A 25,783-nucleotide genomic window follows, 5' to 3' on the forward strand; every position below is an offset into this window, starting at 1 on the left:
AACAGTGATAATATGTACAAATTTATGCAATTTATGACCAATGATATCAAAAACAGTTGCACTTTTGTTTACGTGGAAGTTGTGGTTCACACTCACCTTGCACGTATACAAAAGTGCAACTTTTTTCGGTACCATTTGTCATAAATTGCATAATTTTGTACACATTATCACTGTTTCGGGCCAAACAAAGAGTATGGCTGGATTGCTAGAGAATTTCTTTACTGATCAGTCGTAATTTGAGCAAGATGTGCCCAGTAGTTTTTGAGTTAGACAAAAAAGTATTAAGGGAGACTTTCTTTTTGGTTGAGTGTATTAAAAAAAATAAAATGAAGACGATACATGTAAAGGAGGACTTTCGGATTGAGGTTTACCTAAAAAAAAAATGACCATCCTGGCATCCTTCCAGTTTCAGCTTTGTTCCACTGTACTGAAAACTGGCAATTTACCATGTTTACATATGTACAACTTTAGGCTCATATCATGGTGGCAGGCCACATAATCTACTTATTACAAAACATGGTTCTAGGCCTATAATAGACCTGTACATGTTCTGGGGAGGTATATTTTTGGACGTATATCCGCAGTCGGTTAGATGACGTCCGATAATTACTTGTCAGGTTTCATCTTAGGTAACTGCTCCTTCTGGCTCATCATTATCATTCCTCCTTCAGGCGATCAGCTTTCCTCCCCTTGGACACTGTTCCGTCATTGCATCATTACCCTCTGGTCCCCCGGCGACGGTCTCGCATCTGTGCCAAGCCATCTCATTTCTTTCTCTTGACAAGTTGTCTCAATCACTGCCACAATTGTTGGTCGAGTCAGCAAAAGCCAATATCTTAACAGCGTACCAGGTGTCAAGTAGAATCTCCTTAATTGGGACTTGGATTTTTTGCCGGTTTAATTTTAGACATCCACTGGCCTGTGACTGGTATAGATGGTGTCTGTTTAAATGATCCGGGACTTTTTCTCTGAAATTGTTAGATCTGCAAAAATATAATACGGTAAGTGCATTCTACTTTCATGCAGATTTACAACAATGAAGATTTATCCTTTTAAAATGTTTATGAACCAATTGTGTTGGTTATTGATAGTTTTGGCTGTCATTGTTGTCATGGTGATGACAATGATGATGACAATGTAGTAGTTCAGAATTTTGTGGGTTAATTGTTTTGAGGGGCCTCATAGCCGAGCGGTTAGAGCCTGGAGCTACGGAGTGGAAGGTTGGCAGTTTGAATCCCATTCGGACAAAAAAGTGGAAAACTCTCTCAGACGACCCAACAGTAAAATGGGTACCTGATTCGTTCAGGGAAGGTAAGACGGCGAGAGGAGAGGACTGGGCCCCGCCACTCATATGCCGCGCCCAAGACACAGACGACCTCTAACATCCCACTGCCCCCACCGTCAGTAATGGCTATGGGACCTTTACCTTTACCTTACCTTGGGTTGCTGTTTTGTCAGTGTTTTGATCAAGATTTGATGGGGAGGGGGTGGGAGATTTGGAGGGTAAGAATGGTTAAGAAATGGTAAGGCTGAAAACAAATTTGTCTGGAGGTCACTTCAGTAAAACCGTGCTGCAAGAAAAGTATTGATTCGGAAGACGGAAAAACAATCTGTATATATTCTAAATGACTTCATTTCACCGAGCTACTGCCTGCGGCTTCCAGCCAATCGCACGCGATTTGAACTTTATCACGCCGTACAGAAATACCCCTTCTGAAAAACAAAATCCATTAATGCTGCCGTCGATTGAGGCACCGTTGATTAACTTTCTGGTTCAGTGAACAGCATCTTTAGCAATGCCTCCTCAATCTTCCAGGTATTTCATAGCTTTGCACAACATCCCCCGCTTTCTCTTGTTTTTCCCTTTTCCGACAGCGATCAAATATTCCATTAGTTTACGGCCTTGCGCTAATACAAAGAGGGTTTTTTTCCTTTAACTTATAAGGAGTCGAGGAGGTTCATGTAATAGCTTTACGGTTGGAGCTCAGAAAAATCCCGCTACAGTTCCAATACCTTGCGTGCCTGTCAGTGGCAGCTCACGCCGTTAAATTCCGCCGTGGAAATGAATTCAGGTGTATGATGTCTGTAGCTGTTTTCAATTGCCCCTCTAGAAAGCTGACGGAATGGTATTCTCCCCAAAATGGAAACGTAAATCCCCCGCGAGTTTGAGAGCTGACATTTCGGCTCCGAGCGGGGGAGACAGGTATGATGCGAAGTGACGTGTGAAGAAAACAGGGTTAAGTGTCCGGGACCGCAAGTCCCGGAAGGATGGATGAGGCTGTGCAGTGTTGTCGTGGCAACAGCCGGGGAAATTGAATCAAAGTGTGTATCTTGCAAGATATGTTTTTCGAATGAGACTTGTCCCACTGTGGTTTTTATGTTTTTCTGTGTATTTTACAAAGTACTTTTTTTACATTACCATCTCAAGCATATTGTGGTTGAAATATCTTCTCTGTTTATCTATTATTTATTATAATAGATACCGGTAAACAGTTTTTTTAAAATGTGAAATATCTTTTTAATGTGTACAGCGCCTAAGAGCATATTATTGATTTTCGGGCGCTATATAAATGTTACTTATTATTATTTTGATTATATAGCTTGGAATTTTGATTTTTTTTTTTTTTTTTTTACTTCCCAGTTACATGTCTGAAGAATCACAAGGTAGCATTTTCATTGATAAAATGTACACTTGAGAAAGTGACATGTACTTTGGAATAAAAGTAAACTTTCGAAATTTCATTAACACTTTAAAAATCAAAATAATAAACCTCCATGAAACAGAAAAAAAAAAAACTTAAGGTACCATGTAATCTTGTTCGCTATTCTAGTTAAAGCTACAGTCCATCATTTGCAGCTATCCAAAAAGTAACTGACGTAATTATTGTTGAATCACATACTTGGTTGAACGATAGTTAGGGGATTCAACTCCCTGTGAAATTATTCTTTCTGGCATCCTGTTATTTTGAAGAAATCCACGAAAGAAGGCCTTTCCAACGGTGCGTCTTAAGACGCACCGTTGGAAATTTCCGTTAGTAATTCGTTTTTTTATCCGGCGAAGCGCACGCAAGTGTTGACACGAAGCACACACGCGTGCGCCCTCTTTAATTCGTCGGATCAGTGCGCGACATCGTGTAGCTGCAATCAGCTAAGTGAGAACGTTTCTTGGACACTGAATTCAGGCCCATTTCAAAACATGATTCCACAACTTTTGATTCGAATTTCGAGATCCTAGAATGTTGTTTTTCTCAAAATATACAGCTGAAGCCGAGCTGAAACTTCGTGAGGTAAGTTCTTCAGTACCCTTATTTAGATTTTGAGCATGTTTGTTGGGTCAAACAAACAAAATGCACAAATTACAAATGATGGACTTTACCTTGAAGTCTGATAACTTATCATATGTATATTTTTGTCTCCATTTTTTTGTCTCTCTCTAGAGTCATGATTCTAAGCAGTGGCGTGTCCTTACCCAACGATGCCCACTTTGAAGGCATCCAGCACACAGAGGGCTACCGTACTGTCTCTTTAGATCCTGAGGACTTTGAAGGGAAGAGCGTTCTCATCCTCGGGAGGGGCAACTCGGCGTTTGAGACGGCCGACCACATCCTGGGCTCGACCAATGTCATTCACATGGTTGCTAAGTCCCGTCTGCGAATGGCCTGGGAGACGCATTATGTTGGTGATTTGAGGTAGGTTTTTTGGGGGGTGGGTGCATCTGTTTATTAATTTAAATATCTGGACTAGTGCTTGTGCCTTGCTGAGACAATAATGGAAAGAGATATATTTCAGTAATTATACATGTACATGTATTAAGGCCATTTCACACTGCACGCAAAAGCAACAACAAAGTAAAAGTCATGACGTCAACAATTGAAATTTCATTGTGACTTTGCCATTACCCTAACCAATTTGTTTCGCAGTTAACTTCGCGTGAAGCATGAACCGGCTTTGATACTTCTGATGTCTTATCATGACATAAACTAATCATGGTTACTTAATTACTGATTGATCAGGCCAGTTTCTTGTTTTGTTCAGTATGTTTTTGGCTTTTATGCAAGGTTGTGGAAAAGCCTTTATTTTTGTTCTGATTTTTTTCTTTCTTTTTCCTCTTCTTCTTGTTCTATCCCAAATCCCATAGAGTTTCAAACATTAATCTGTGATGTCTTAACAATTTTAAATGTTATTGATAGTTAATTTATTTCAACAGTTTGTGATTTATCTTCTTTATCAACACCTCTTCATAACATGTTGAAGACAGTTTTTTCAGACATCTCAAGCTTTACAATAAATACATGTTTTTATACTATCCTAAGTACCAATTTGATAACATCTAACAAATGTTATAAAATATCACGTTAGTGAAATACTTTTTCCTAAATAAAACCTGTTTAGAGTATTTGGTAATAACATTTGGATGACATTGCTTTAATATACAACGCCAAATTTGAGGCATTTAAATTATTTTTAAATGAACCACACTAACTAAGTGAATGATAGCAATTGAAAGTTGAACAAAGAAATTGACTGGAGCTGGGCTTGAATGTGTGACCTCCGGATAACGGTCTCGGTGCTCTTACCAACTGAGCTATTCCAGCCCTATGTTGGCAGTTCCCCAATTAGTCAATATCTTTGTTCAAGGGGCGCTAGTCATAAACCATAAACCAGTATGCCAAATAGCCACTTGAGGATGACGCCCAAAGTCACGATACAGACCTGGGAAATAGCAAACAGGGGTCACTCGGAGAGGATAAGGCTTTGTATTACTAATTTTCAAATGAACCACACATGGAAATTGACTAGGTGAATTGCAACAATAATTAGTGGCAGACCTGTAATAAAACTTTGTTCAAAACAATAAACGTGGGTATGTTAATTGCACTTGAGGTGTGAAAATATTTTCTGAAGTGTCACGCCTTTATACCGTTTACAATTATATTTTTGGCTACCAGCAAAAATGTACATTAAATGCACTTTGTGTACGAAATTATTATTTACTTGACTGCAAAACTCAAGTACTAATACTATAAAATACAATGTAAATGTTTCTATAATACCAGCATTATGTCTTTGCTGGGAAGTAAGTACACGTATATAATAGTGGATATTTATAAAGCACACGTATGCACCAGGACTGGTGCTCAAGGCGCCACATCATTATTACCCCTGCTCATTAGGCACATGAAACATTCCAAATACCATCTCAGCTCCCTGGGGAGTATACAGCTCGATGCAGCCTAATGCAAGGAAGCTAATTCGATCACAATAACCATCTCTGCCCTCACAGGTACCCATTTACTCCTGGGTGGAGAGAAGCAATGAGTGACAAAGTGCCTTGCCCAAGGGCACACGCACCATGACCCCGGCTGGACTCGAACCCACAACCTGTAGCTTTACCCACAGACCACGAATCAGTGCCCTTAACCACGAGGCCACAGTACTCCTTAAAAAGTATATACATGTATTGCATTTAAACTTGTAAACTTTTGTAAACATACAAAACATGATAACGTTTTGATAACATTATTTAGACAGACAGGTATCACGGTGATTATGTTTGTCAAACATCAAATGCACTATCAAACTTACACTTTTTTATGAGCCATATGAACCACACAGGGAAACTGATTAGGAGAATTATAGCAATTGAAATGTTATCTATAATAACACGCAAGTGCCTGTTCGGCTGTTTGGATGTTTGTCCGGGCTTATTCTCGGAAGTGTGCAGGTTGCACGGTGCTCAAACTCGGTGGGTGGGTGAGACTTTGTCTAGCTTAGATTTTTTCAACGTTTGTTAAGCGATTGCGACCCCGGGGGGCCCCTCCCCAGGGGTCCCCTCCCCAGGGGTCCTCTCCTTTACGTACGTATACATACGTACAGTTTGTGTACGTGTATACATTCACGCACGTACATGAACGCATACATGTACACACGCTGTGATTGCATCTGAAAGGGGAACTCCCAAGCTACACACCAATATGACTATAGAGGTCGCTGTTCATATGGGTCTGTATGACAAAAACAGCGGGGCGGTTTCGGGTGCAAAATGATCGCAGTAGTGGGACTTCTAATGGTAATTAATCGCTACATCCAGCAACTCTACGCTTCTACAAACTGCCAAAGCCGGGTAACCGCCTAGTTTTGTAATAATGGTGGTAGACCTGTTGTCACCTGTAATAAAACTTTGTTCAAAACAATAAATGTGGGTATGCTATTTGCACTTGAAAATGAAATTCTTTTCTGAAGTGTCAAGCTGTTTATACCATGGAAAATTATATATTTTTGCTACCAGCAGAAATTTAAATTACCAAATGCACCTTGTACAGGAAATTATTTACTTGACTGTACATCAACAAAAAAGCCTAAACTCATAAAATAAAATCATAATGCGGACAAGCCATATGTTCTGTTCTCAGACATAGACCTCTAGTTTTTTTGTTAAGATTTTTTTTAATTTTGCTTCGTGCATATGTCATAATGCATCTTTGAGTTCTATTTTATTGAGTCTCAAATTATTTGTTTGGCTCATTCCATACATTTTGAGTCCCTTTTTGTATAGTGTCCCTAATACATCTGATATAACATCAGGGACGGGTCTCGCTTTCAGGAAAGAGGGGTGGAGGGGGTTTGATATGAGGGGGGTGGGGGGGGGGTTGAAGGCACGCCTGAGCCCTAGGGGGTCTGGTTTGGATTTGCAATGCTTTATCCTGTATTCTAAGGCAATTTGAAAATAAATTTAGGAACTTTAGTATACATGTACCATTTATTATTTTTGGCCCATTTTAATACTAGCATGACATGTCAGTGGCTGAACTGGGGGGGGGGGGGGGGCAACTAGATCCAGACAGGTTAGTGCCGGGGGAGGGGGCCTGTGCCCTGGGGGGGGGGGCACCAAAAAATGTTCACACTTCTGGACCCAAACTTCTGGAATGACCCATCTGTCAGTTTAAAAATGCTTATCCATCTTAGTATTCGTCTGTTTCTTTTTCATTTTCCAACATTTTCTCTTTCTCCCATTGCTTCGTTCTTTTCCATAAGTTATTCTTGGCAGTTCATTCAATCAAATATCGCATTGCAGGTAATCTCATAAACCTTATACCATATTGGTAAAAACTATGCAAAATAGACAAAAAGGTACCGGTAGCAGGGACATAATGTGCACATGTATTTGTACATATCAGCAAATGTGAGGTTAACCCATTAGCTATTCATTGCATTTATTCCCAAATGAATTCACTAATTCATGCAGTGCTGCGACAGTTTTGGGTGTTAAAAAGGGATCATGACATGACTGTTACAGTGGCACATATTTTGTGCAGTTTTTCATTCTCCTGAAAGTATTAGTATTAATATAAGGGAATAAATGTGTGTGCTTTGCCGGTTTTAAACAAGTACATTTAAAATCGGCTCGGGGACTGGACGCTGCTAATTGTCTGAGACAAGGGCAAGGGACATTATTAGCGACCAGGCCCCTGAGCTGGTCTTAAAAGTACTTAAAAGGCATTTCCCCCCCCCCCCCCCAGTTTTTTCTTTGCCCCCCAGTTAAACATAATATTAATTATGTTTATTTCCTTCGCTGTTAAGATTCATAAAATGTGGACACATTTTAGGCCAAAGAAAGCATTATCAGCATTGGTACTTTGTGGAAAAAACACGCCACAAATGCATTTATACAGCCGTAGATAGTGTGCAGCCAATGTCTTTGTACATTTGTTATACACCATTTTCTGTGGTTTGATACATTATCTACAGCTGTGTAAATGCATTTTGGCATGTTTTGTCCACAAAGTACCAATGTTTATAATGCTTTCATTGGCCCAAAATGTGTCCACATTTTATGAATCTTAACAGCGAAGGAAATAAACATAATTAATCTATTTATTGATAAAGTGTTGGGAGAAAACTGGGGGGGGGGGCAAAGAAAAAATTCTGGGGGGGAAATGCCCCCCATGGGACACCCCCCCCCCTTTTTTTTTTCTTTCACTTTTTCTTCTGGTTTTTTGGTTTGATCTCTCCTGGTTTTTTGGTTTGGTCATTGTTTGCATCTCTTATTGTTGAATATTTTTTTTACTTCATTTCAAAATCTCAGAGCGGTCAACAATGGCCTCCTGGACACGTACCAGCTGAAGTCGCTAGATGGCATCCTAGAGGGCAACATTGAGGACATGGCCATCCTGAAGCGCCCCGACGGCCGTCTGATCCTGGTGGACCGGTACGAGCTTGAGGAGGTCTTACAAGAGAACGTGACGGACTCAATGATCAACAGTCACGTAACCCGCAACATGCCCGACAACTTTGCGCTAAGGGAGCCCTATGACAAGGTCATACGCTGCATGGGCTTCAAGTTCGACAACGACATTTTTAACAAGTGAGTTCCCCTCAACCACATAAGATTAAATACCAGACTCTACGTTTTTAACGAAGGTGTTCTTGTACACTATTGTAACATAGTTTGAGGGTGGATAATCAATATTATAACACCTCAACCACATATTCTGTATCTTGATTGGCCAAGAGCGAGGCACATGGCATTCACTGTTTTGGTTATCTTGCTGTCAGTGGCGGCGCCAGACTCTAACATTTGGGGGGCTCCAATAGGGGAGCAAGGAAATATCAAAATAAAATCTTGTGTATGCACACGCGTGCCCGTTGTCAATGGTCCAGAAATAAGCCACTAGAGCAACTTCGAAGTGTAGTCGTTTTTATGAATGAGAAATGTATCAAACCGCAGAATGGTGTATAACAAATGTACAAAGACGTTGGCTGCACACCATGTACTGCTGTATAAAAGCATTTGTGGCATGTTTTGTCTACAACGTACCAATGGTTATAATGATTTCATTGGCCCAAAATGTGTCTCACATTTTATGAATTGTAACCGCGAAGAAAATAAACATATTTAATCTATTTGTTGATAAAGTGTTGGGAGACAACTGGGGGGAGGGGCAAACGTGGGGGGCAAAGAACAAACTTGGGGGGCACCATGCCCCCCCCCCCCCACCCCCATAGCGCCGCCACTGCTTGCTGTGCACGGCCAAAAGTACTATACCCATGGCAACCATAGTACCGGTACCAAAGTACGCATAACAGCAAGATTTGCAAATGCATACAGGTGTGTGCCTTGCACGTATTGTACCCAATTGCTAGCATTACAGAGCTGGGTTCAAGCCTTTTGTGAAGGGGTAGTTTGGACAAGTACAAGCAAATTTTCAACTTGTTTTGTATGCAAATAGAAGTACATGTACATTTTGATTGTATTTAGATTAAATTAATCAGTTATACGTTTAAAATCAAGCAGAGTATGTGGGAGAGGTGTTATAAAAAAAAACACATTGACTGCTTTATCTCGTGGTGTAGTAAAACAGACTATTCCCAAGTAAAGTTTGAGTGGATATAGTGAAAATTGAATAGTGTTTGTAAAATTGAAGGAATACGGGCCCTTAAATTTAAGAAAGAAGGCACAATATTTTGGTTCAACTATGGTTTCACAAATGACAGACTAGTCATTTTTGGCATCAAATCCCCATGTCTTCAATCACTTGTAAACGGTGGGGTAACTCTGTGCCAGGGGATGACTAAAATCACACAATTTTCCGGCCGTGGAAATTAGAAAGGGGGGGGGGGCTTGCTGGATACCACATGACTCTAGGGGGCGCTGTTTGTGATACAGATGTACATGTTTTGTATTAAGCCCCTAACCTTGCATCAAAACGACACATTTAAAAAAATTTGTACTTTCCCTTTTTCAGCACTGTTCAATACATTTTGCTTGTTAAGAAGTTTGCAAATTACGCCTTTTTGTGGTTTCTCAACTCGAAAAAGTGGGGGGGATGATCCAAACCAGCAAGTTGCACAGGGAAGTAACTTTAACTTAACACCAGTGGATATGCACTTTCATTTGTTTTTTCCCAGTGATTCAAAACCAGAGATGGGACAGAGGAAACTCAGCAAGTACCCCCAGATGCTAGCCAGCTACGAGTCCACGGATGTGCCGGACCTGTTCTTTGCCGGGGCAATATCCCACGCTGTGGATTACCGCAAGTCAGCTGGGGGGTTCATCCATGGATTCAGATACACCGGTAGGTTGGTCAGGGTCACGGTTCATTGCTGCACAGTCGTGACCTGTCACTTAGTCTTTGGTCGAGACCCATGGATTCAGACGTGACGAGTCGTTTTTTAAACATGCAATATTCAGGAAACGGCAAAGTGGCTTCTGTAGTGATTTTTCAGTTCCTGCAAAGTGAAGACAAAACACATGTTGTCAGGTCTTTGTATATGACATGGGTAATAAATCCGAAATAAAATAAAACAATATTTAGACTTTAAATCAAAAGTAAACGTTTAGTAGATAATTTAGTAATGTAACTGAGGCACTAGTTACAAACAAGTTGTAATGTGAACATGCATCAAAATTTGAGGTTCCCTCCAAAGCTATTCTTGAGGCCGTCATCATTGCATTTGCCCTGAGTAAATCAAACAAAGTAATGAAAATGTAATTCTAACGAAGCAAGGAACAAACTTATTAAGTTAGTTGAATTAGGCATTAAAAGGAAAGTGGGAATAAAGTATAATCTGAAACTACAAAATGTATTGGTGTCGGACTTAAGACTTTAAAATTGACACATCAGTGAGATTAGTCTTCAGGGCATAATAACTATCTCTATAAGATATGTAATCACTCTTGGAGGATGACTGCATTAAGGAGTGCATTAGAATTATAAAATCATAGATGTAACAGGGACAGGAAAAAAGTGAACCCAAAGTTTAATTTTATAGAATGACCCAAGTTGCAATTTTGCAGTACAATGGAACAAGCCAAAATTCAAAGGAGTAGTCACTTACTTTTGTTTTTATGTGAACCTCAATCCTTAAAGGGAATATACATCATTTGCTTTTGCTGTAATTTTCAGAAATGGATGGAATTGGGGGGTTGGAAATATATATATGTAGTCTGGTTCCCTGACTCCATATAAGAAGAAACAGAGCAGTTTACATACATTGGGGAATTGTAAGGTCAGGGAACCAGTCTAGCTGGCTCGTACCCGTTCATAGGTTTGTAATCGATTGCAAACAAGTGCGATGGTCAATTGGGGCCAGTATTTGAAAAAAAGCCAGTTTTTTCCAACGCTGATCGGCCGATCAGCGTTGGAAATTGATACAAAAATACCAGTTTTCTTGAAAATGACAGTATACCAGGTGCCATGATTTTACAGGATGCTTTACACTGTCATTCACTAACAGTCCAGCAAGGTATTTCAAAATGATTTGGTAGTTTTATTTTTTGATGTTTGCAAATGTTGTATTTTCCCTTTAAAAGGCATATCATTTGCATTTATCCCAAAAGTAATCTATCAAATTATTATCAAAAAGCTTACTTGGAGTTGGTTTGTCTGGCTTGCAGTCATTTAGAAGAAATCAAGAAATGTAGGTGATTTCTAACGATCAGTCAGTTGACTTATTTTTGGAAATAAAGAGTGCTATAGACAAAATTATATTTCGTAATCAAAAGGTTGTGGTGAGTTTGCACAGTTTTGTTGAAAATTGTAATATCCGGTGAGCTGAAACTTCAACAGGTTAGGTTTTGAACATTCTTCTTGATGTTGAGTGGTGTTATTATTGGAAACGAACAAAGTGCATGAATAACAAATGAGTCCATATGCCTTTAAAGGTATAGTCCATCATTTGTAATTTGTGCATTTTTTTCGTTTGAAGCAACAAAAGTGCTCAAAATCTGAAGCAGGGTGCTGAACAACTAACATGATGAAGTTTCAGCTCAGCTTCAGCTGTACATTTCGAGGAAAACAACATTCTAGGATCTCGATTTCAAATCAAAAGTTGCTGAATCATGTTTTGAATTGGGCCTGAATTCAGCGTCCGAGACACGTTCTCACTTGCCAATTGCAGCTACGCGATGTCGCACACAAATCCGACGAATTATAGCAACTGCGCGCGCGTGTGCATCGTGCCAACGCTTGCGCAGGCTTCGCCGAATAAAAAAAACGAACTACTTACAGAAATTTCCAACGGTGCTTCTTAAGACGCAACATTGGAAAGGCCTTCTTTCGTTGATTTCTTGAAAAAGACAGCTTGCTAGAAAGAATAATTTCACAGGGAGTTTAGTCCCCTTACTATCTTTCAACCAAGTATGTTTTTCAACAATAATTACGCCAGTTACTTTCTGGATAGCTGCAAATGATGGACTCGGGCTTTAAGACCTAATTTTGTGGAATTCTCAGGATTTCACCAGCTTTTTCAAAAGTGGAGAGAACAGTACATGTACATGTAGAGGCACCATCCATATGTGTGTACTTTTCTCCTGCGAAGTGGCAGACATATATATATATGTACATATATGTACATCCCTGATTGATAATCAATTCTTTGATTTCATTTTCTTTCCCTTTTTTTTTTAGCTCGTGCCTTATTCCGAATTCTCGAAGTTCGTTACCAGTCCGTGCCCTGGCCCTCGGTCCGATTACCCATCACAGAACTCGTCAACCACATCATCAAGAGAATCAACGAAGCCTCAGGAACCTATCAGATGTTTAGCGTCCTCGCAGATGTCATTATCTTACATGGGTGAGACTAAACAGGATACAAATAAATTGAATCAAACCAAATTTGAACAGATCCCACAAGAAGGTACAGAACTGAAAACAGCTCATGCATAGTGCCATTCAATGATCGGATGTACTCAAACAAATCACACACTCAGTTACCAGATTTGCATAAATTTCAGATACATAAATGGGGAACAACATATAAGTTTCGGTGTTACACACTACACCTTGCTTAATACTTTTTTCCATTCAGATGAGCCGTTTCATTTTTAACACCCAACACTTCAGTTGCAATCTTCAGAGATCCTGCAAGCTTACATGAAATGTCAATTTCATGATTTCATGAAACCTTATTTGTGATGTGTTCTGTCAAAAGCAGACTCCTCTGGGTAGCTGGCAGGTTGATTTTTTCCCCAGCTATTTAAAAGAAAAGAGATTGTCCCCTTAATGATTACATTAACTTTTGAAAAAAAGTTGCCTTGACAACTTAATGGCCATTTGAAGTTTGTGATTTTACAAAAGTGGAAATGGAGAAATTGCCCGTTAGAGTTTTTCCTTTGCATTTCTTGAACTTTACACCTTAAAAATCGTACCGAAATTTCACCTTTAGAAGTGAAATTATGGTCTGAAACTTCTACAGTATATCAAAAGACATTGAGTATCTCACATTGAGAAAAAAAAATGAAAATATAATTAAAGTGACCCTTACATCATGTTTGGGTTGTATCTCCGATTCAAACTCTGCAAAGAAGCGTCTGGTTTGGACAGTGTACGTCACATTTCATTCAGGGCCCAATTACATAGCACTGCTTAACAGTAAGCAGAAAAGTTGTGCTTACTATAGCAGAAAATCATGCTGCTGCTTAAGCACTATCTCATGTCGTCAACATGCTAACGGTTGTGCGCGCATGGAGATTTCTATAGTTACGTCACTTATTTAAGCAAAGTTTTTTTCTGGGGTTAAGCGTGCTTTTGCTGTGCTTACTGCTTAACGGTCCCTATGAAATAGATGGAGGCTCGGTAAGCACAAAGTCGGCTGTTAAGCAGCGCTATGAATTTGAGCCCAGTTTTCACAAGTTGTTTAGTTGCTTTTATTTTTTGATGTTTATTTGTATTTTGTTGACTGCAGTGATGGTATGGAGTGTGAGTACATTGAGGAGTTTCCAGTCAAGTTACTGCCTGAGTTGTCCTCCATTACTGGCAGGAATGCCAGCCGAGTCATTGTGGTCTCCATGGAGTACGGCAAAGATTTCTCAGGTAGGAGACCGGGATTCGAACCCGGTACCTCTGAATTGCAGTTTCAGTAGTGACATGTCGGAAAAATAATGCCTACAGGACATTGCCCAACAAATGTCAGTATTTTGGAGCTGCCTCCTCAAGTATATTTTCCTCATTGTCATTGCTGTGTTATTTTTTACTGTGCAAAGCCAATTAATACTCGGGTAGGAAACAGGGATGCGAACCAAGTACCTCTGAATTGCAGTCTCAGTAGTGACATGTCGGAAAAGTAATGTTTACCTGCCCAACAAGTCTCAGTACTTTGGAGCTGCCCCCTTCATGTACACTTTTCCCATTGTCATTGCTGTGTTATTTTTTATTGTGCAAAGCCAATTTATACTACATTTTGTATTATCTTGTGGAGGTTTTGACAGTAATTTTACAAAAAAAATTGATGCTCTAGACCACGACAAGGCAAGCATCCCACGTGCTACCAATAAACGGAAAACCGAAATTCAAATTTAAAACAAAAATCACTAGGTTGGGTACCATGTTGCCTGTATTGGAAAATCACTTTTGCGTTTTTATACTAATGTCTTGCGGATGTTTTGTCAGCAAATTAACAAAAACAATTGATGCTCTAGACCACGACAAGCCGAGCACCCCATGTGCTACCAATAAACGGAAAACACAAAATTCAAACTTAAAACAGAAACCAACAGATGGGTACCATGTTGCCTGTATTGGCAAATCACTCTGGCAACATCAAAGCAGTTTTTTGTTCTTTTCAATTACATTTAGATAAATCCATTTCCTTGTCAATGATTGGCAATACCCAATATTGAATTTACTTCTTCCTGATGTAGAACTTCCTTTCTTCCTTCCTTCCTTACAAGTGCTGCCTTCATATGGTTGAAGATAAACGCACTGCCAGAAACGCCGGGCAAACCCCTTCTCTTAGCGATAAGTGTTACTGGGTTCTTTTACGTGCATTACACACGGGACCTACGGCTTTACTTCCCGAAGCAATTATGGTTAAGTGTCTTGCTTAAGGACACAAGTGTCGAGACCGGGACTCGAACCCGCACTCTGCTGATCAGAAACACCAGCAGAGCTTGAGTCTGGTGCTCTTAACCGCTCAGCCATGACACTCCACACCGAAGTGAACAAGACAGTGAAGTCTCTTAGTGTAGTCTTCCGCTTCCCAAACCTCTTCTCTTCTGATTTTGTCTCCAGGACCTGGCAAGGACATTTTTGGGCCGATGCGAGCCACCGCCCTGCCAGTGTTAGCCCATCTCTCCAACTTCCTTCACCCAGTGCTCTATTACTACAGTGCCTTACCTACAGGTAAATCTACCATTTGCATTTATCCTAAAAGTAACCTACCAAATTATCAGTGCTCTATTACTACAGTGCCTTACCTACAGGTAAAACTACCATTTGCATTTATCCTAAAAGTAACCTACCGAATTATCAGTGCTCTATTACTACAGTGCCTTACCTACAGGTAAATCTACCATTTGCATTTATCCCAACAGTAACCTACCGAATTATTATCAAGAAGCTTACTTGGATTAGAGATCGTACTAGCACCCCGTTAAACTATTCTGTCAGGCTTGTTGCTATTTAGAAAAAAAATCAAGAAATGTAGGCAATTCCAACGATCAGTTTACTAAATTTTAGAATCAAGAATGCTATTGACGAACTTGTGTTTCGTGATCAAAAGGTTGTGCATGGTTTTTCACGGGTTTTTTTTCAAAAATTGTAATATCTACTGGTTTTTGAGTGGTGTTATTGTTGGAAACGAACAAAATGCATGAACAGCAAATGATCTTATAAGTATGCCTTTAACTAGTGTACATGCAATGGAAAGGTTATCGCAGCTAAGCTGTATGGACTTCATGTTTATGGTTTTCATGCAGAACATAATCTGACAGATCTCATTGCCTTTAATACAAGCCATTATTAAAAGAAACAATCACAAATTTCCCTTTTCTCATCTCTCTCTTTCTCTCTCACTCTCGTCAGAAAGAGATATGTCCGCCCTAGACCCCAAGGAAGTCCTTCCATCCCCAGATCGCCTTCATCACATCGTGGAAGACTTCTTGACGGACTGGACCGCACCAGTCAGGTCTGTAGTAAAGCCAAGTCAATAATGGACCCTTCTCGCCCTGTCAATCCAACAGTGCTTATTGACCAATCAGATACGACTAACGGTCAGGTGACCACAATGCCTCTGTGCAATGGTACCTAGGTTAGAACCCTGACAGGGAAGCATGGTGTTTGTGTTCTTGGGCAAGACACTCTACTGTAGTTGCCTGTATAATTGGGTACCTGTGAGGGTGGAGACCACATTGTGCTGATTTGCTTGAGAAAACTGGTCTTATGGGCCTTATGCAGGAGTCGGCCAATTGAATTGAAAGTAGGTAAAATCTTAATTTTTGGAACTTGCGAAGAGAGGATTGAAAGCAAGTTAATTACTGATTAATGCCAGTCGGCTTCAATGAATAATTTCACATTTGTAACTAAACATTCCCTAATGTTTAAGTCAAGTAAAAAGTAAAGTCTTTCGCGAGCCAATGTGGCTCATCAGGCTGGCGTTTATCTCCGGTTTCAGTAGCATGAAACGACTGAGAATATTTCTACTCCCCCTGGATGGGATGCTAGTCCATCGCAGGTTACTCCCCAGCTAATGCCGGTACGCATTTATGCTCCTGGGTGGAGAGGGGCAAGTGGGGGTGAAGTGGTGTGCCCAAGGACACAATATATGACCAGCAGCTGGATTCGAACCCTGGACCCTCTGATCATGAGTCACGAACCCTAACCACTAGGCCACACACTCCCCCCCCTAATGTTTAAAGCCAGATTAGGGTACACCACTACTCATTTAAAGCGCTGCTTAAGCACCATGTTATTCTCAGTAATTGACTGCAGATATAAACCACATGTGGTTTATAGGTCATCCATTTTTACTGTCCGTATTTACTATCTGCAGTCACATCTTGGTCTTGCGTCGCTTCCTGGAGTCCTGCATAGGCAGTGACCTGCGCTACTACTTTGACGCTTCCTGCTTCCAACTTGCCATGACCCACACCGCCGTCCCCATTCAGTGCCAGAAGCACTACCTGCAAGGTCAGGGGTTAAAGGGCACCGACCTCCACTGGCAACATGTGCAAGAGATGCAGAACATCCTCGGGAGCGTTGCCATGGAGGCAGCATCAGAAGGAGGCAGCTCCGTCTGGAGGCAGAGATGAAGTGTGACAACGTGGACTTACCAAAAGAGACTTTTAAAGGCGTTCAATGGAGGGTATATTCCAGAGGCTTAGATTGCGAGATATTGCATATCTTGCGGTGGGAGCCCCTGATGTCCATTTCCCATTCTAAAATGGAAACAAAAATAGTAACTGGAACCCCAGAAAAAGCACATCCAAGTCTTTCTACAATTTTGATTCCATTCCATCTGACAAAAAAACTGCTAATCAGGAAATTTTAACTTACGAAATAAACACGCCAAGAAAATGAACAAAATCAGCTGACGCCAACAGGACCGGTTCGGCTTGGTAGGAATCAGTAATGTCGCATTTTGAGATAATTTTCCCTTAAATGTGGTTTTCACGAGCCTTACATTTAAGCTGTGACTTTTGATTGTGCACACCAATTGATAATTTATTTTTTTCCACTCTGAATGGTAGGTCATAACATTTTGGTTTGCTGGGGTTTGATGGGATTTCTGGGTGTGGGGCCGAATCACATTTTTTGTTGGATAGTTTGGGTTTGATTGGTTTTCCCTGGGTTTACTGGGTATGAGGCACAATCACAATTTTGTTGGAAGGAGGTGGTCATAAGACAAACTTTTGGGGATTTAAAAATTATGCCTTTTTCCTCTTTTCCCATTCCACATATTCTTGCCTAATGCAAAATATGTAGTATCAAATAAAAGGAATTTTCCCTTAAATAGTTAAAGCTTGAATATTTATAGCAACGTGCGCCTGTTTCCCAAACACAGAACATACTGCATAGGATGGGACAGTCCATTATTAAAACAGGGTTATATTGAGTCCAGCTTATGGTGATCACATGTTCAAATGTTGAATATTTCCTATACAGCATGGAACATGGTGAGAAATGCCTCTATTTTATCGAAGGTTATTATGCTGAATTTTTAAAATAAATTATCAGTTTAAAGTTTCTCTGTTTATGAAATTGCACTTGTGGAGGGAATTAATGTTTATTTTGCTTTGCTTTAAAGTTTGTATTATTATCATTTATGGGTGTTTTTTCCACAGTCTGTATATAGGCTTCTGATCATGTTTTGATTTATTTTCCATTAAAGCACTGTCAACCATTCATTATGCTAAAAATATGTATTTTTTTAAAGATAAAAGCACTTTTAAATGTGACCAAGCATGGACTCGGTGAACAAACAGTAGTTTGTACTTTGTGGCTACAGGACAAGAGTGTGCACTGTGAGTGTGACAATTTTTTTTTCTGAATGAGCACAAACCTGAGCCCTGTATCACAACCCTGGTAACCACAAACTTGAGCGTTTCAAAATCACCATTCTGTGCTAACAGCTCTAGCACAGAAATTATGTGCTAACCGTAAGCTCAGAATCATTGATGTATGCTTGCGCACAAGCTAACTTGTGAAATATGCTTTTTAGTACTTACCATTTAAGCTCACCAAAGGAATTTTTCGCTTCAGGTAAGCAGAGCCATAAAATTTTGGTCACCTATGCATACAAGAAGAAGATTATGTATCTGTGCATAAGTACCTCCTCAGCGGTAAAAGCTAAAGTTGGGAGGGACCACTGGGAGGAACTACTTGGAGGGACTCATAAAATGTATTTCCGACAGCACCTGATGCTCACAAAGATGCTGTGGGGTTGTGCACATTCAGAATAAAATTAATGGTGCGCAGTTTGTGCTATACACTCGCAAACCAGGGTGAGTTTGTTTCTGTATTCAATAGGGGACATTGAACAATAGAGGACAATAGGGTCCCCAATTCCTGAAGGTCCCCAATTTGGCAATCGTGTACAAAACATATGGGAGGTCTTGCTAAAAAGTTCAAGTACAAACAAAACAGGGACAATAAGGGGTCCTCAACTGCAGGCAAATATGCACTTGTGTGCACGCAGTCGTTTTTTGCTATGCTTCCGAGGATCGGCTTTGTGTTTTCCTTTGTTCCCTTATCTAAACCTTTCCCATAGACTAAGTGCACAAACCGGCATTCGAGGACAAAGGGACCTTCGATCGAGACCACAGAAGAACCCTTGTGCTCCCTTTGTGTGTGATCCTCGGTCGTAAAGCCATGTAAGAGCACATGAACCATGTCCCCCTTCCTGGCGTTTTTTGAGTATTCGGTTCGTAAGTGACTGCACCAGTGATTACTGGCCCCATTGGCTAAACACGCCACTTTGTACTACTTCAGGTTCCAATATTGCCACTTTTTACTACTTCTGGTTCCAATGGTTCCAATGCTACTCCGTGTGCAGTGGGAGTGGTTAAGTTGAAATGACGTCACACTTACAAACCGGATAGTGATGAAGCGCCACCTACTGTTCAAGCACAGAGTCCTTAAAGTTGCACATTACAACTCGAGTATCACATACTATGTGTGTTTGTATAATCCGTATATTTTCTTATACCCAGAAAGCACAAATGAGATATTTGTAGATAAGACATCTCATTTAATTTTCATATGTTGGTTTCAATTCGATGAGCAGACGTAGGGTCTGAAAGTCGGTCTAGCATTAGCAATCATGCAGAGTTTATTTGCCATTTTTGTATCCAATGCAAGACATCGAGGTATTTTTATTTTGTTTTGGTAAACTTTTATGCACTTGAAATTTGTTTTTGTTCGGGTTAAGACATGCGGAATTGTACATGCAAAATTTTTGAAGTATGAATCCTATCATGACAATAAAAGAAATTGAAGAAATAAACAATAAGTTGAGAGAATCAAGTACATCTGGTGTCATGTTTTGTTTATAGCAAAATAAAGGACATGAGAAAACACGTATTGGCTAGAACCTGAAGTCAACATGAATTGAACAAAAACGCAAAGTCGTTGTCCAGACAATAGATCAAGATATACCTGATGTATTGAATTGAGTTTTAGTCTAATGATTGGACGTGAAGTCTGAAACAAACCTAATGAATTTCAAAAGGAAATGTCAACCAATAAATTTAATGCAGGCTAATACAGTAGAGTGTAAATGGTACGAAAAATACAATCAGAATTAAAGTCAACTTTGAAGCTCTCCTCGGGTTTCGCTCGTACCCCCCGCCCTGCAAACAGGACGCTGGGATACTCTGATGAATTCACGCTCTGATTGGTTGGATTTTGAGTGACCAGTGACCTGCGCGTCATCAAGGTCATGACTCTGCAAGGTTTAAAACGGCAGTTAAGACTGATTCATTACTCTTTTATTCCAGTTTAGAGATGTTTTTATTCTCGTTGAAAGACGTAATAATGTAGGAAATTCTGTAAAACTTATCTGTGTTGTAAATTTGTACTTCCCGTCACTTGCTCAGGCTCCGTTTCGAATCACGAACGGTCGGATTGCATCATGTGACGCTCAAAATTTTGTCCACATGGTCCGCAATGAAACAGAAATCACATCCGGTATGGAATGTGCGCATTTTTATGGGAAGTTTTCGGATAGTGTTTGTGCACATTGTCTAACTGCGGTCTTGAACAGCTGCAGCCAGATGCTTTATACATAGGTCATAGGCCACTTCCTTCATAAGATTCTGTGAAGCTCATCAGAGTATCCCAGCGTCCTGTTTGCAGGACGGGGGTATGAGCGAATCCTCGGGTCGACCTGCTATTTGCTTGTGCTTGGGTCATGCTTGGGTCACCCTTCGAGAATACATGATAGGCACAATATTATTATTATATTAATCAGTGTCATTTTGACTTGGTTGTTCCATTGACTGATCTTCAGACACGTGTGCCCGCAAGATGGCGCTCTTCAAATGTATTATCTGAATCAAAAGAACAGAAAAATCAAAAGCATTGATTTTGTATCATACCTTGTGAAAATAGACCACAATTTGAATATGTTAACTCATTGGCAAAGTAAACATGGAATAATTAGGCGGCATCTTTTGATATGACAATTCTTCCAAATTTAAGTAGGCCTATCTCAAGATATTCTGTATTCATTGGTAATAATTTCGGAAGTTGTGCCTTAAGGTCTGTCATGATGTTGACCTCAGTCGCGAAATACATCATGTGCAGCCTGGAACGGTCTCATTGTGTCTTACGCTGACAGAGGATCGTGATCTTGACCTTGATCTTCATCATGACATCAGTCGACGTCACTGCTGTCGCCTACGTCATACGTCATTAATATAAAATGTCATTAATACATGCCCAGGTTTTCAAATATGGCAGAAGTACATGTTGGTCTACATGCTTACACCATTAAACACATGCATACGATTAATAAACATATGCCTACCTAATTAATAAGCATATCCATGCCTAATTAATAAGCATATCCATATCTAATCTAATTACATTATCACTGTATTCCTACGTCATTCATCAATTTTAAGCCTACAACTTCATGATCTTGACCTTGTGGGATTCTCATCTTAGGTCGCATTCAGGATACTCAGATCTCTGACCCTTGACCTTAGATTTCTGATCCCTGATCTTAATTATGATACTTATAGTTAAACAGTCGTCGTCATCTGTTCTGTCTCATTATAACATTATACTTCTCTTCTGAGATGGGTTAACTGCCTCATGCATGTCATGGCATGGGTTTTGTGTAAAACATCTGCCTCAAAGAACTTGATCTAGGCCTACGAGTTTTACCAAAATGCTCTTGTTTGTGAATTGCAGTTCATCCTTATTCTTTAAAAATTCTTGATGAACGGTGTTGTTTTTTTAATTAATTCACTCAGCCACCTCCCCTTTTGAATGTCTCATGGCTACAATGGAAATCTCCATTTATCTGTCTCTACACTCTATACTGAAAAAGCAACAGTAACTTGCCCGTACCCTGTAATGTAATGTCCTGGTATTGTGGAGGTTAATCATGAATAGACTGGGCCTGCGTTCTGCTTCTTCTGCTATTATGGCGGACTCGTGAAATTCGGTCTCCTAGAATTTCAAAGGTAAGTCTATGTAGAGAAAATTAATACTCGGAGGTAGAAGTCTTTACGAGAGAACTCAACAAGTCAAGCAACAGTCTGGTGCAAAGAACCAAGTGTGTCATTAATGATTGTGCTTCTCAAGTTACCGTGCGCTGCATTTCGCCTCCAATATTGCCGTGAATTACGGAGCAATACGAAGCTATGACGACAGCTTAAAATGTCTCCTGGATTACCTAGAAACATTAATATCGTCGCTTTTCTCATGCGAGTCAATTTCGGAAATAGTTTATCGCTGAAAAAGAAAGGAATACTGAAACAAAAAAGTACTTACGAGGCGTAAATGCACGGCTTCCATCTTGAAATGCAAGCAGAGTGGGCGAAAGTCAGACGACAGCTACGAGTACGAGGCGTAATGCGGTTAAAAAATCCCCATCACTTTTTTATCTCTCCGCACATAAACAAAATACACATTTTTCATTTTATTTTTTAATTTCTTACATGTCTGCACATTCATGTTTTTTTTTCTTCTTTTTTTATTAAAATGACAACGATAGAGCGCTTCATTCTAAAAATGAACTTCCATAAACCTTTTTTTTAATCAGGAAAAGAGGGTCCTATTTTTCGTCGCCCGCGGACTAACACAAACTGTCGATGTTCGATGAACAAGTGAATGAGGGGTTCTGATTGGTCGAAAGTCAACAGAAATTTCTGGGATTGGCCAAGACACACAATTTGCATATGGCATGTGGCATACACTTATTTGGAAAATTACTTATATCAGATGACAAAAAGTTATTTGCATATTTTATTTTTATTGAGATGGCAAAACATGATTGCGTAAATGATTGCGTAATGTTCAATGTTGCCTGAGGGGCGGATCCAGGAATTTTTGCAGGGGGGGGGGTGTTGAAATGTAGACAGGTTTTTTTGTCCGTACATTTGACCGTAAAATCAATAGGTGTGTGTGTGAGGGGGGGGGGGGTGCTCGTACCATACTTTAAATGGGGGCGCTGTTCAAATCCGACGATTATTAACACTATTACATAATAGTGTACAAATACCCCCGTAACCCAGCTGGCTCTGTCCGTATTTTGTGCACAGGCGTATATTATTACCAGTATAAATATTTTTGGATGTCAGAGTGAGGGGGGGGGGGGGGCCGCCGGGGTTCGCGTTATTTTTACTGAATTTCCATGAAAAAAAAAATGATAGAGCTGGGGGGGGGGGTTGACCGTCCTCCAAGAGTGATTATGAAAACTCAACTACCTGCCCAACAAATAAAATAATTTGAAGTCATTCTTAATGATACTTGAATGGTGAATAACAAAGTACCAAGCTAACAGAGACAGGAAAAATGGCTATATCATGAATATCTCTGAGTAGTACTGATTGCATACACGTACACAAATGTAGTTAAATATTTGTTTATTATTAATTTTTTTTGTGAAGCATGTAAAAATTTGAGTTGTCGCTACAAAATAAAGTGTAGCGTCACTAAGCAGCAAAGTGTCAAACCAGTGATGACTTGGTGTCAATTTTTCATTTATTTATTTATTTATTTCCCAGTTGAAAGAATTAAAATTTCAACTACCTTACAGAAAAAAAACACTCTCAGTGTCCTTGAATGCCTTCTCCCCAAAATGTCTCTCCCTTGAGTGCAAAACGGACATCCTAAAAAAAAAACACCTTTTTTTGATCCGAAAATCTACTTGAAGGAATTTAGATGTAAAACTGATGGTATATTGATAGAACATTTCCAATGTATTTGATATTCAAATAGAAAATATCTTTAGCCGACTGTAAGTATCAAAAGTTGCATTTTGGGTGGTAAAAAATAATTTTTTTAATAGTATCAATGCCAGGACTCGAACCTGGGTCGCCTGATTGGGAGTTCCGTGCTGTACCACAAAGGTAATCATTTTCACACAGATTTATGTGTTCTGCTAAATATTGACTGATATATCCTTCTCTTCGCGTATATCGCGTAGAGGCCCATGTACGCTTAGACGCAACACAAAGTCTGATGATGTAATCATATGTTTGATTCAGTGATTATATCGGAATTAAAACTGATTCATTGTTAAGAATTTGATTGGGAAAGGAGAGGGTGTAAACTGTACTAAAATCGTGTCATACGAGAACTCGAAACCGATGTAATCCTTGGTTTCAGAACTAAGCACACGTGTTCAACGGATGCAGGGAAGCCCATTTCTTTTGTTAATTTCCTTTGTTCGATCCTGCGTTAACAATAAAATGTTTCCATTGAGGGAATCGGATTAGAGACCTCGATCTTTTTTCACGCTGGAGTGCCTCTGAATGGGGAATATTCAAGCGGAAAATCACGAAATACAGCACTTAGGCAGCGTTTTAACCCACAGAACGATACTTTTTGCAGAGGAAATTGCATACTGAATACGACTGTAGTTTCAAAATGCGAAAATTCGCCGTATTTAAGAAGTCGAGGTAAACATTTTGGGAGATGCAATGCAGAAACTTTCCACTTCCCAACGTAGGTGGCGCTATTCCGTTCACAGTGCACGCACGTACATACAGCATTATCAAAAATACTTCTAGCCTGCTATATTTGTGTGTGGCGGTGGATGGCTTATATTTTGTGCATAATAAGTTATGTGTATCGCAATATTTATTGAATATCCGCCCCTTACCCGATTAAAAAACATTCATTCTTAATTGTCAAACGAACACCCCGCCCACCCCGGCGGCCCCCACCCCCATCCCTAGGTTCTTATGTACAAGACCTTGGTATTAGAGATTTCACTCATTTTATTACTATCTAAGAACTTATACACATAAGATGTTACATTAAACTATTTTATGTAATAATTTATTTCAGAAGTTTATAATTAAGCCCCCCCCCCGAAAAACAGTTCCGCCTCCCCTTGCCTTGGGAAGGGGAGATCAGAGGTCCCGCAACATAACACCGATGTACTGTGCGTGCACGTCACATGAAATATAAATAGCGCCACCTACGTTAGAAAGTGGAAAGTTTTTGCACTGCATCGCCCAAAATTTTTACATCGACTTCTTAAATACGGCGATTTTTCGCATTTTGAAACTATAGTCGTATTCAGTATGCAATTTCCTCTGCAAAAAGTATAATTTTGTGGGTTAAAACGCTGCCTAAGTGCTGTATTTCGTGATTTTCCGCTTCAATATTCCCCATTCAGAGGCACTCCAGCGTGAAAAAAGATCGAGGTCTCTAATCCGATTCCCTCAATGGAAAACATTTTATTGTTAACGCAGGATCGAATAAAGGAAATTAACAAAAGAAATGGGCTTCCCTGCATCCGTTGAACACGTGTGCTTCGTGTTGAAACGAAGTATTGCATCGGTTTTGAGTTATCGAATTATGCGACTTGTTCACCTTACACCCTCTATCCTTTCCGAATCATATTCTTATCACCTGAAATCAATTTCATTTACTATAAAATTACAAAATCAAACGCATTATTTTGTTATGATACTGTGTTGCGTCTAAGCGTACATGTGCCTCTACGTGTTTATGCACCAGAAAACGCAATACTTCAGTCAAAATCTAGCAGAACACGCGTAGCATTTAAAAGCTGGTTTTGCCTTTGTGGTACGGCACAGAACTCCAAATCAAGCGACCAAGGTTCGAGTCTCGGCCCCGTCTAATTCCTTAAGCTTTTTTAAAAAATTTTTTTACTTTTCCCAACAGATACTTAAAATCGCGGCTAACGATATTTGAAAATTTGCATTTTTTAAATTTCAATATCAAATATATTGGAAAAAAACCACTAATAATATACATATGCTTTCAAGTTTCACCTCTCAATTCCTACATTTATGACCTATCGTCTGAAATTAGACCCAAGATTTGCAGTTTTTAATCACACTCTATTCTGTTGGTTA

At 39.8% G+C, this 25,783-nt stretch overlaps 1 protein-coding gene across 2 annotated transcripts in view; it reads left to right on the top strand.

Moving 5' to 3' along the window:
- LOC119735764 (FAD-dependent oxidoreductase domain-containing protein 2-like) overlaps positions 1 to 18,224 on the top strand; it is a 62,448-nt gene extending 44,224 nt beyond the window's left edge. For both annotated transcript variants that reach the window (XM_038209681.1, XM_038209682.1), the window contains exons 5-12: positions 3,438 to 3,689; positions 8,087 to 8,365; positions 9,910 to 10,076; positions 12,411 to 12,576; positions 13,687 to 13,814; positions 15,012 to 15,122; positions 15,804 to 15,906; positions 16,771 to 18,224. In XM_038209681.1, the coding sequence (XP_038065609.1) occupies positions 3,438 to 3,689; positions 8,087 to 8,365; positions 9,910 to 10,076; positions 12,411 to 12,576; positions 13,687 to 13,814; positions 15,012 to 15,122; positions 15,804 to 15,906; positions 16,771 to 17,029 (1,465 nt within the window). In that variant the 3' untranslated portion in view covers positions 17,030 to 18,224. The remainder of the gene's footprint in view (positions 1 to 3,437; positions 3,690 to 8,086; positions 8,366 to 9,909; positions 10,077 to 12,410; positions 12,577 to 13,686; positions 13,815 to 15,011; positions 15,123 to 15,803; positions 15,907 to 16,770) is intronic.
- Positions 18,225 to 25,783: the final 7,559 nt, after the last annotated feature.

This window comes from Patiria miniata, unplaced genomic scaffold, assembly GCF_015706575.1.
Source record: "Patiria miniata isolate m_02_andy unplaced genomic scaffold, ASM1570657v1 HiC_scaffold_29, whole genome shotgun sequence".
Lineage (NCBI taxonomy): Eukaryota > Metazoa > Echinodermata > Asteroidea > Valvatida > Asterinidae > Patiria > Patiria miniata.